Source organism: Salvia miltiorrhiza, chromosome 7 (genome assembly GCF_028751815.1).
Source record: "Salvia miltiorrhiza cultivar Shanhuang (shh) chromosome 7, IMPLAD_Smil_shh, whole genome shotgun sequence".
Lineage (NCBI taxonomy): Eukaryota > Viridiplantae > Streptophyta > Magnoliopsida > Lamiales > Lamiaceae > Salvia > Salvia miltiorrhiza.
Window position 1 is genome coordinate 26,812,563 of NC_080393.1, and position 12,573 is coordinate 26,825,135.

The following is a 12,573-nucleotide window of genomic DNA, read 5'->3' on the forward strand; positions in this document are numbered from 1 at the left end:
ATTAGCGGCGGTAATCGCCGTCGCTAGTTTTCCGGCAGGGGTCCGCCGGACTCCGGTGGCTCTCTACCGACGGCAAAAATGCCCTCGGTAATTAGCGGCGGTGGTTGCCGCCGCTAATTCTCCGGCATGGCTCCGCCGTTAAACGGCGACAATTCCGGCGGCATCGCCGCCGTTAACTGCCGACGGCGGCCGTCCGCCGCCGTCATTGTCGTTGCCGACGAACCGTTTAGCGGCGACATCTTGCCGCCGGCATCGCTGCCGGTAACACTATTTACCGGCGGCCGTCTTTTGTTACCGACGGCATTTCGCCGTCGGTAATCAACGATTTTTTTTGTAGTGACATATATAAATATTAAAATATAGGGTTAATTGCCAATAAAATACTGAACTTTCGTCTAATTCTAGTTTTGCACGAATTTTGAACTGTAGCGTGAAAATTATTAAACTTTAGATTTTATCTGATTTTGCTACTAATCCAAATTCCGATCAAATACCATGCTAATATGGCGTGCCAATATTTGACGAGACGTATTTATTGTTAATTTCTTATTAAAAAAAAGAACACTAATATATTAAATCAAATAATAATATTTTTTAATTTTCAAGTTTAAATCAATTTTTTTCTAGTTCACTATTACACAACTGATTACTCCAATATATAAAATAGAAGTCATTCAAATAGTATAAATATATATAGTTTATAAAAAAATAATCCTTAGATAATGAAAATTTAATAAACTTTTTAATTAGCTAAATAATTTTTTTTATATATTAAGTTATTGATAATTAAAATGTTCTTTGGCTGACATACCTAAATTCGAAGAATCCTCTTACTATTATTGAATTTATTCAATTAATTAATTCAACTAAAAAAAATACTATTATTTGATTTGATATATTAAATTATTGACAATTATTTGCTTTGTGTTCTTTTTTTTATTGATAAGAAATTAAATAAAAAATATTATTTTGCCAACTAATTGTCACGCAAGAATAAATACGCCACGTCAAAATTGGCACACCATATTATATACTCCATCCGTCCCAGCTTTTAGTATCCAACTTTTCTTTTTTGGTCGTCCCACATTTTGATATCCATTTCTATTTTTAGTAAAAGTAGGTGGGACCCTTACTCCACTTTAATTATTTTAACTCTCACATAAAATGTGAGACCCTTATTCCACTCACAACACATCAATCACTTTATTAAAACCCGTGCCGTTCTCAACTGGATACCAAAAGCCGGGACAGAGGGAGTATTAGCTTGATATTTGGCTGGAATTTGGATTAGTAGCAAAATCAGATAAAATTAAAAGTTTAGTAATTATCACGCTACAATTCAAAGTTTGTGTACAAAATCAAAAATGGATGAAAGTTCAGTATTTTATGAGCAATTAACCCTAAAATATACCCCTTTCTGAAACTATGTCATTTTATCATTCAATTTAGCTATTGATAGTGTTCCTATAAAAGAAAATACGAAGAAAAATATTAAAACCAATGTATTCAAACTAAATGTACATGTAGTGTGTGTTGGCATAATAATTAAGAGGATTTTTTTTTAAAAGAAGATGAATAATAATATTTCTCTATTTTTTCTCTTGGTGACTCGAACCCCCCAACCTATTAATTGAAGGAGAAGCATTTTAGCAACTGAGCTGTGCTTCAATCTCTAATTAAAAGGGTGTTTTCGGTAAGCTTATTCTAAAAATTATGCTTATAAGATCTAGTGTTTGTGTGTTGGCCTTAGGGATGGAAATTCGGGTGGTTGGGATGGGTACCCTACCCAATTTTAGCCAGGTACCTGACCCATAAATAAGCCAAAAGTAGCACCCGTACCCGCACCGTTTTATAAAATCGGGTACCCTAATACTCGTGCGGATATTCTGTCCGTGTATTCGGGTACCCAATTATCCGATCTAGCTATAAAAATTAATGTTTCATTATAAGTCCTAATTTCTATAGCCCATGTAGCATGTTTAATTAAAAGGATAAATGGATTGGTGGACATTTCGACATTTCAAAATTGATGTTTTTTTTTATTTCTTGATAAGTTTATTTTATCCTAAATAATTTTTATTTCATTGACTACGATTTATGAAGGATGAAATTTACAAAACGAAAAATAAAAATAGACAAAGGGTACTAGACATTTGTCACACAAAAGTAATATACAATCTTACAAAAATCAACGACTATTTACTATATTGTTCAAATTGAGATAGTATTTATAACCCTTAATTTAATATATAAAACCTTAAATATATAACCATAAAAAAAATATATATGTGGGTAATCGGGTATACCCAATGGGTAGTCTGGTATACTCATTACCCGAAAAATAATAGCCTTGTCTACCCGTTACTGCCCTGCACCCATAAAATGTCGGGTATTAGATAACCAACAATCGATCTATTATAAGGTCGGGTTTGGATGACCCGCTACCCGACAACCCGAATTTTCACCCCTAGTTGGCCTAGCAGTAGAGTTATTAATATTTAAGGCTAAAAGTCATGGGTATGAGTTCATCGTGGCGCGCGTCATTAAATTTACTTATTTAATTGTTAATTTATCCAAAACAAAGAAGTTATAAGATATAATGTCTCAATAGCTTATAAGTTGTCAAAGTGTTTGTGAGGAAACTAGCAAATACTCCCTCCGTCCCACTCCAATAGGCTCATTTTCCTTTTTGGGATGTCCCACTCCAATAGACTCATTTTCCTTTTTGGGTAAAAAAGTTATACTTAATTGGTGTGGACCACACCACTTTCCTACTAAAAAGTAAGATTTCTTAATCTCCGTGCCCAAAAGAAGTCAGCTTATTGGAGTGGGACGGAGGGAGTAATTAAAATAGCAAATCATAGTTGAATTAGTTATCAAAATGTTTAGGTAATACTCTATCCGTCCACGAAACAACTTCTTACTTTTTCTTTTGGGACGTCCACGAAAGAACTTAATACCTATTTTTTTACTATACCCGACCACTTATAAATATCCCATTTATCTCTTACCTTTCACATTTTCACAACTCCCAATACAAATTAAACACATTTTGACCATTCTCAATACACTCAACAACCTTTTCTCCATTCTCAATACTCTTAACAATATTTTTCTTAAAACCCCCCTATGAGGAAGTTCTTTCGTGGATGGAGGGAGTATATGTTAAAGAGTGAATTATGAGGTAGAGAGAAAATTGTAGAGGGATAAAATTAACAATGTATATGATGAAAATAACATTAAATTATTTTTGTAAAATGTTTGTTGATGATAATAATTTCGGGTTAAGGAACTTATTTTTTAGAGAGCTTATAAACATTTTTTTTACTGCTTATAAGCTTTTTAGAAGCTTATTTAACCAAACAATTTGAAAGAGCTCTTTCTTCAAAGTATTAGACAAAATAAGTTCCTAAAGAGCTTAATAAGTTGTAAAAATAAGCTTTAAGAACTTATAATTTCACCAAAAAATAAGTTCCTCTATCCTAACTTATTTTCTCATTATCTTAATTATAAACAACACTCATTTCACAAAAATAACATCAACTCTGATATTTTATTCATATATCATTTTAATTTCATGTCTTTTTGATTTTCTCTCTCTAATTATAAATTTATCTTTTTAGTTTATAAAATGCATATCTAAATATTTTGACAATTTATAAGCTTTGAAACATTTTATAAGTTCTAAAAGCTTATAAGCTCTTTAAATAATTAAGCTTATAACACCCTCTATGTATAGATGGATGATAAAATATAATAGTGGAAATGGTTAATGCTGTTTGCTGTTGAATCGCCTTTGCCGTGCATGGTTTCCTTCCTTGTGTTTAGAAGCATGCATATCTTGCTAGAATAGCATTCGCGAAGCTAATTACACTTATAATCACAGACTGACACTATATAGTCAATGAAACTATACCTTAATTCTGCTGCATTTTGAGGCTTAGGGTTATTATGACCATCTACATATGATGCCTATTGTGAGTCGATATCATGCTGCATTTCTGGACTCGATCTATTTCACACAAGAAAATGGTCTCGTGCAAAGCTAATGTGCTTAGTTGACTATTTAATTAATTCGATAAAAGCATAACATGAAAAACGTTATTGAATCAATCATGTTGTTAGGTTAATTATCACTTATATTCATGCATCACACGAGTAAATAAGATAATAAGTTAACTCGATTTTATGAAGAAAGCTAGTTAAAGTGAATCGGTTTCTCATTAAAGTGTGAAGGACACTGATGAACATATATATGGAGATAGTTAAAGACAAAGCTAGTAAAGTGAAAGATTGAAGATTCGTTTTAAGCTAGCGATTGTTCCATCATTTAATTTAACCCACGTTCGTGACCAGGTTCAGAAATTGCCATTCTAGCTAGTACAAAAAAAGCTTCAAATGTCCGATTCTTGGTATGGATTTAGGTGCTCTATAAATAGCCAACAAGTCGTGTTATTATTACAACATGTGATAAAAAACATCGTACATGTAATTAATCACGTGAGGTCTCGACTGAAGTTTCCCCAAACTACTTCACTACTAAAAGAGTTGATCCTTTTCTCAGTGAAGTGTTTGGGGGAACTTCGGGCGCCGCCTCACACTACATTACTCACATTTCTGCTTTATTTGGAGCATTAACTATTTTGAAAATGGTAAAACATTATGTATTTTAAGGGATGTAGCTGTTTTATCTTATTACGAAATTCTCGCAGGCGAATGATTCTGTTTCACGGAATGCAGAAGGCAAAGAGATATTTGCCACTATTCCAGGTGGGGTGGAATTTCGCGAGACCTATCGAATAGCCGTGGCCGATGAAGATGCAGCCGTAGCTGGACGACGCTCCTCCGTACACGGTGGCTCCCGTGTCGACTGTCCAAATTATAGCCCCCGTCCTTGCATCCATTGCATAGACGGGGCCCGTTGGTGCCACGGATCCTGCAAACAGGACTCCGTTGACAATGGTGACGGGCCCATGGGCCGTCTCATTGCTTGGGTTGGCGGTGGTCCACAGGATTTTTCCTGTGTTGGCGTCCATCGCCACCCATCCACCCGCCGTGGTGGTTTGGGTGGACGGCTTTAGAGTGAAGGGCACTCTATTGGTATTCACTATATTTGTGTAGACGCGCAATCCATCACTTGCTGCGCCCCACACTCCTCCTCCTTCCAGCCCTCCAGGTCCTGCTTTCTGTATCCAAACATCAACTAAATTAATATGCAATATGTTATGACTCGTTAGACAGTCCGACACGACTTACTGTGAACCACACTATATCACCCGTGCCGCGGTCCAGAGCCCAAGCAAAGCCGCTTTTCTGCACTGCGACCACAACATCGCGCAATCTTCCGTTGTTAAAAACAGTGAGCTGCATCGGAGCCTCTCCGAAGTCGGCATCCAGGTTGGGGCCGGGCGGGCAGTCGGGGTTATTGGGGACCAAACACGCGAAGTAGAAAACATCATAACCTCCGAGTTGCTGAGCCCACACAATTCTCCCACTATTCAAATCAAGCGCCATCAGTGAATCAAAGTGTACATCCGGCCCGAAACACTGATCGGGCTGGCGCGGCGGGCTCGTCTGATTGTTCTGCCGAGCCTGACACTGGAGAACCTCGGCCGGAGCAATGTACAAATTCCCGGTTCCCACGTAGACGAGGCCGCGCCATGTGTCAATGGAGGGGCTGCTGCCCCAAATGGCGGCGCCGGAATATCCTCCCAGTTTCCCGCCGTTGTCGGGTAAGGTATACGTCTGCCACAAGATTCTCCCACTTCTTACATCCAACTTCACCAGGCTTCCTCGGAACGTGCAGCATTGCCCCGCCGCTAATAATTCTTCTAGAGACGATACTCCCACATAGAATCCACTGCCAAATACTAAATATTAACTCATCTTGAGAATTAAGGGTGTTTACTAGTCTAGTAGCATTTACTATTGATGAAACTCTAGCTAATAGCATGTAAGGATATTTAATTAATACGAATTGAACAAACCCGTTGTAAACTGTTCCAGATGCCGTAACAATGCTCAGCGGGCCCGGATCGACCCGAGTGGCCCAGACAAGTGTTCCTGTGGAGCGCGTGACGGCGACGACGTAAGCCGGGCCGTAGATGGCAACAATAAGGAGATCGTCGGCCACCACCGGCGTGGCCCGAGACACCGTCATGTTCACGTATAATCCTGACGGAGGTATCCCTGTTAACTGTCCCAAACTCCGTTGCCAGATCAGCGCTCCGTTCCGGGCGTTAACGGCGTACAGATTGCCGTTCCACGACGGGAAGTAGACTACTCCGTCGGCCACGGACGGCGTGGCGGTTATGTCGAATCCGGCCAAGAACTTCCATCTCTGTCTCAACAGCCCTAATCCTACTGAGATCGGATTGATGCTTCCTCCAATCTCACTCCTTCTGTTGCTCAGGTCTCCTCCATGGGTTAACCACTGCAATTATAGAATTTGCCAAAATGAGTTACTCCATATTTTTATTTGCTTCACTCTCTTAATATTAATATCTAATTCGATCTTACCTCCGCAGTTGAGTTGTCGACAAATGAAAGGAAACAAAATGCTAAGAGAAGGATTGCAATAATAATTCCATTGTTAACCATAATTTGGCAACTGGAAAGGCAAAAGATGTTGAGGCTTTTTGGCAATTGATGAAAATAATTGATTAGATAAAATATTGGAGTCGGGATGCTGATTATAATTTATATATACTGAATTAAGTTGCGGGGGGTGCAATCTGTAATGTCAAATTCAATAATGTTGGAAAGAGAGTTCCATGAGATCTTGAAGAATATACAGGAAATATTAAGTATTAAAGCGTTTTTCTTGCTAGTTGCACTTGTTGTTAAGCCTGTTATCTATCCTAGACGAAACGGCATAACTTGTTTCTGTTGAGAAAGTGATGTGGGCAGGAAGATAAAAAGTAACTAAATAAATAAATAAAATTATGATGTTAGTGCCAAGAATAGAATCTTGACAAAAGCAGCGGGAATTCGCCTCATAAGTCGCGATAAAGTCGAAAAACAAACATAAATCCTTGATACCCATAAAGAAACCTCAACAGAAATTCAGATGTATCCTCTATCCCAGAATGTAATGTGTACTATCGTATATCACTTTTAATTTTTTTATTTATAAAAATAAAATTATTATTATATTATGAAGTACTCCCTCCGTCCCACTCCAATAGGCTAGTTTTCCTTTTTGGGACGTCCCACTCCAATAGGCTCATTTTCTATTTTAAGTAAAAAAAGTGTACTTAATTGGTGTGGATCACACCAATTTTCTACTAAAAAGTAAGTTTTCTTAATCTCCGTACCCAAAAGAAGTGAGCCTATTGGAGTGGGACGGAGGGAGTAATATTTATCACTAAAAATTAAGATTTAAAATTAAAATTATATATCCTAATTCCTAACTTTGAATTAATGAACTCAAATAACCTATTATTAATTCAAATAAATATAAAAAAATAATTATAAACCCTAATTTTGAATGAGTGAACCCTTGTTAATTATTTTTGTATTATATTAAATCATGATAAATTAAAATTAAATAACAAATAATTAAAAATTATAAAGAAATTAAGAGTGGTACACAGTGGTACAGAATACATTTGGGACAGGGGATCCCATTTGAGAGAAATTAAGCCAAGATATTACTCGAGATTGCACTTTGTATAAACACCATATCTGTTTAGTCTCAAATTAATTATTTTTTATCATGTAAATGTAGTGTATATAAGAAATACTCTCACTATCCTATCCCATTTGACTTGGTCTGTTTTCATTTTTAAATTGTCTCATTTGATTTGTTTTATTTTCTTTTTGAATAATAACTTTACATTATACCATTAAATATAAGTCCAAATACTTTTCCACAATAATTTTATCCTCCTAAATAACCGTGTCAAAAAGACATAAGCTAAATCAATTGAGACGGAGAAAATAATAGATTTTATTTTATTTGATTGCTAACAAACAATTTTAATGGACGCTTGATGGTGGACTCGATCGAACTTGAGACATGTAGCCTTAGGCATTATCCACATTACCACTAGATTAATACACACACATTTGAAATAAACTAAATAATAACAACAACAACAACAACAACAACAACAACAACAACAACAAATAATAATAATAATAATAATAATAATAATAATAATAATAATAATAATAATAATAATAATAATAATAATAATATACTCCCTTATAATAATAATAATAGTAATTATAACAACAACAACAACAATAATAATAATAATAATTTCCTATTATTTGACTAGTCATGTTAATAGTAAGTTTGATTGAAATCTTAATTGATAAAAAAATTAATTCAATAATTCAATAATTATCATGTTAAACTTTAAAATTTAATAAAAAAAATAATTTAATTTATATTTTAATTCTGTTTTATCTTATCAATCTTATTCATTTGATCCATAAAATCAAGCACTCCTCAAAGTTGACTAAAGTTAACGGCTTTGGCCACTGAAAATCTATATATTATATAAAAGATCAGTTTAACGGCTATTTTTTACCGCCAAAAATTCTCTCTTACACGTTCTATCACAACAAGTCAACAACAGTTTTCTCTCACCCACGGTTCTCTCCCCGTAGCAATTTGATATCTCTCTCAGACGGTTCGATCACAATACGATTATTTCTCAAAATCAATTTAATTTCTCCTACTATTCTCCATCCATATATGTATTAACTAGGATGCAGCTGTTTCGAATTGAAGCACAATAAATGTTTAATGGAAGAAGAAGCACAGATACAGAGCATGAGACCAGATCTAAGAGCGACAATATGGAAGACACATATGGGGATGATCAAGATGCCACATTGCCGAGGAAGAAGAGATCTATCGGTTAGATTCTTTCTCATCTCTCCCTATTCTCTTCGATTCTGAATCGAAAGTAAGGAAAACATACACCCTATTCAGTCACATAGAGCGAACATTACAAAATTTGGTCTTTTTTGCAAGTCATAGATAAGGTACTTTGTGATTCGTAGTCTCGCTGTCTCTGTTTTCCCGTAGCACAACCTCTCATCTCTCCAATTTCGGAAATCGCGATGGCCACATATGAAATTAACCCTTATATCTTAAAGTTGATAGGGATTACCCCAAATTTTAATCCAAAAATCGACCAATCTGTTTGTTGTTTCCAGGCTTCCAGCAATAAAATGAGGGGAAAGTTCGAACTCGCATTAAGGATTGTAAAGTTGATGACAAAAGATGGAGAAATTTTGAGGCGTGGAGTATCTTCAAGAAATTGAAAGAGGTAATTATTGCCTCGCATCTCTTTTATTTACATTTATTGAATATTCTTCATTATATACTTTGGCATTAAACAATTGAAATTAACAAGGATGAAGGTGGTATAATCATGGATCTATTTTCCCTTTTCTTTTCCTCTTTTCTAAACAAATAGAGTGCCAGTAGTGTTGCCGATAGGAGCGGTGTGATCTTCTTTATTTGAAACAAAATTGGGAATGTTGCTTTGTTATTAAAACTCCTCTATTTAAGCCTCTACAAGTTCTGTAATGTATGGTTTCATTATCAATTCATGTGGATTATATTTTGGATACTAACATTGAGAAACATGTCTAGAATAATTTTTTGGAATAATGCATGTATTTTAGAATAGATGAGTATATGTTATGATATTATTGGAATGTGGTTAAAATATGAACTGTTTTACATATATTTTGTCATCATTTACATTTCTTCTCGAATTTGATTTATGATACTTACTATTTTTCTTATTTCCCATATAGGAACAAAATAGAAATGGAATGAAAAAAAAGTGGTAAAAGTTTATTTATCTTGAACAATAAGTTTAGATTTTATGGAGACTGCATCCTCTGAATGTTTGTAAAATGATGGATATAATCGAGAACTAATTGTTCGACTTGACCAATTTTATAATTTCTGTAGATTTAACACATGAACACGCTGATGTTGTTCTTAGTTTTGATGATATACGTGTTGTGCAATTTTTTTTAGTCCAACAAATGACATTAACCTGACTCCCATCTATCTTACTCAAGATTTAATGGAAAGGTATATTGCATTTTGAAAGAGTTACCTATACTAACAGTGATAGAAATTGTGATACTTTTCTCTGCGGCTCTGCCATAACTTGATCATCAATCTTAATATTGACGTGTTGATTCTAACTAAAATGAGTTAGATGCGAGCTCTTCCACCAAGGTACCAAGGCATAGGTGCTAGCATGGTTGGAGAGGACCATAGTCGAGATGTTTAGATGTGGAGATTACATCATGGCATCCAAGGCTATATTGAGTACACAAAGAACATCCCCTTGCATTTTTTTTGAGTTAAAATGTTTTATTTATTTATTTATAGTATTTATGTATGGATTGTGATATACTATGTAGGTATATATTTGTAGGATAGAAAGAGTTTAAGTTGTTGGGCAGCAAAGCAACTGAAGTTATTGCTCAATATCATGAGGTATATTTTTTTTTTAATGTTTTTCTACTTTGTTTACCTATTGTTATATTCTTACATTCTAAATCATGGTGTGTTTACCAGGTTGAAAAATCTGATGTAAGTGCCCCTGATATTGAAAATAGTTTGATTGGTCAAGTTATTCTCTTCAAGGTTCAACATATAAATGAGAGTGAGTTTAGAAAGGATCGTCCCTACACTGTGAATAAGATTAGTAACAAAATATTTCACTCACATTGTTCTCTTGCTTTAATTCCATTATACTATATAGGGTGAGGCGAACAGTTAAGACGTTAATATCTTGATTTTATATGTGTTATGAGAGGGATATATAGGCTTATCACTTTTTTACAGTTTTGGTAGTTCCTCAAGTTTGTACTTTTCTTACAGCTTTGGTTATACTCTTATTCTTATATAGTTTATCCAACAGAATTGCTTTGATTGTACCATAATATATGAAATAATCTTCAATTTGGTTATTGTTGAAAGCAAAGGAAGCTCTGGAAAACTATTGATTCTTTGAAACATTTTCTTTTTTGTTTTTTAGTTTTCTGAAAAGAGGATATACTTATCTGCTATTAGCTGGCCTCGATATGTTGTTGAAAAAAGAAACAGAAACTTCATCTTTATGTGCTATTTTTCTTTTTCGAGCTAATCACTATTTTTTTTTCAAAGAACTGCACATGGTTTTGATTTGTGGTACTTTTGGATTCAATTAATGATACGTGTTTGTTTGAGAATTTTGCATCGTAATTCTTTCAATTGTAGATTTGTAGTTATTGCTTCTTTTTAATTTTGGAGAGAATCAATTGTAATTTATTTATTTTTTGTTATTTTAAAGTTCGATTTTTAAATTGACATATTTGGTATGATTAATTATTTAACATCTTTTTTTAAGGAGAATTCTTTAACATCTAAATTTATTTATTTATTAAATACCAGTGTTAACACTAAAAATTTTCAGGAATTTTTTCTATAGTTTTCAGTCCATAATTTTAGTAACATTTTCATCAAATGTGTATATATTTTGTTTCTCTCTTAATTTCTCCCAAAATCTCATAATTTTTCTCTTTTTTAAATATACAACTTCTCTTAATTCTCTAAAAATAACAAATTTCGCCAGTGACACCAACAATTTTTTTCTTAAGCAATTGCAGGAAAAAAACAGACATTTTTTTTAAAGGGAATTGGCTTTTTGTCATTTCTGAGAACGTGTCCAACACTGAAATTACGGTTGGAGCCTGGAGGCACACAAATGATTTCTTTTCATAAGCGGTGTAGAAATAATAAAAAAAAAAATGGGCGAAGGTGCAGATTTCCCCCTGAACTACACCCCTCTAGAGCTTTTAGCCCCCCATACTCGGTCAAAGCGCGTTGACCTCCCCAAAGTCTCGGAAGAAGTGTGCAATTAGGTCCTAGGGTGAAACGGCGCCTAAACGTCGTCTCTCTTAATTTTTTTTTATTTTCAAGCGGGCCCACCACTCTACTCACAGCCCCCCCTCTTCTTCTCCGGTAGGGTAGACAGCGCCGGCCGTCGCCGCGTGCCCGACTCCGGCAGTTGCAGAGAGCCGCAACCCGTCACTCTTTCAACCGTTTCTCTTCAATCGCTGCCGCCGTCCGTATCTCGAACGACCACGCCGCCTGAATCCCCCTCCCCCCCGACTCCACTCCTCGATCTGGGTATTGACGCCGCCCCACGCGGCGCCGTCTCCTTCCTCGGCGACGGCGGAGATGCCGCCGCCTCCCTCTGCTCACAAAACCCCCACCGCCCCTGCTTCTTTTTTCTCCCTGAATCTACCCAACAGAAGTGAAGCCGCCGCCGTTACCAGCAAGCCTCCGCGTCCACCGCCTCCGATGTCCTCTTCTGAAGTTCGAAGCTATGGAATCCCAGGTGGCGGTTCCGTGGCAGTTGATGGTGAAGGGTTGGAAAAGAGTGAGCAGAAGTTTATTTGGATCGTGAGAGATGCAGGGCGACATCTTCGCCGGAGATCCTGTAAGAGATGACAATGGCGGTGGAGAGAAGAGAGAGAGAGAGAGGAGTGGGACCCATTAGAAATTAAAAAAAAAAAGATTAAAGAAAACGGCGTTTAAAC

The 12,573-nt window shown here is 35.7% G+C and overlaps 1 protein-coding gene and 1 long non-coding RNA gene across 6 annotated transcripts; one reads left to right on the forward strand and one right to left on the reverse strand.

Moving 5' to 3' along the window:
• Positions 1-4,378: 4,378 nt before the first annotated feature.
• Positions 4,379-6,745, reverse strand: LOC130995745 (uncharacterized). Its single transcript, XM_057921147.1, has 4 exons — positions 6,520-6,745; positions 5,988-6,433; positions 5,257-5,860; positions 4,379-5,186 (listed from the first exon to the last, which is right to left on the reverse strand). The coding sequence occupies exons 1-4, from the start codon at positions 6,598-6,600 to the stop codon at positions 4,728-4,730; spliced, it is 1,590 nt and encodes a 529-aa protein (XP_057777130.1). The 5' UTR covers positions 6,601-6,745; the 3' UTR covers positions 4,379-4,727.
• A 1,814-nt stretch (positions 6,746-8,559) lies between these two features.
• On the forward strand, positions 8,560-11,138 carry LOC130995746 (uncharacterized). Of its 5 annotated transcripts, XR_009092267.1 has the most exons (5): positions 8,562-8,872; positions 9,175-9,287; positions 10,200-10,312; positions 10,408-10,483; positions 10,565-11,138. It is a non-coding gene; the product is annotated as an uncharacterized LOC130995746 (long non-coding RNA). The 5 variants fall into 5 exon arrangements; XR_009092265.1 differs by lacking the exon at positions 10,200-10,312 and having other exon boundaries at positions 8,570-8,872; XR_009092268.1 differs by lacking the exon at positions 10,200-10,312 and having other exon boundaries at positions 8,571-8,872; positions 10,422-10,483.
• Positions 11,139-12,573: the final 1,435 nt, after the last annotated feature.

Coding starts and splice junctions, on each gene's coding strand:
- LOC130995745 (XM_057921147.1), bottom strand. CDS start 6,600: ATGGTTAACAATGGAATTATTATTGCAATCCTTCTCTTAGCATTTTGT. Junction 6,434..6,519: donor TCGACAACTCAACTGCGGAG/GTAAGATCGAAT, acceptor CTATAATTGCAG/TGGTTAACCCATGGAGGAGA. Junction 5,861..5,987: donor TCTGGAACAGTTTACAACGG/GTTTGTTCAATT, acceptor AGTATTTGGCAG/TGGATTCTATGTGGGAGTAT.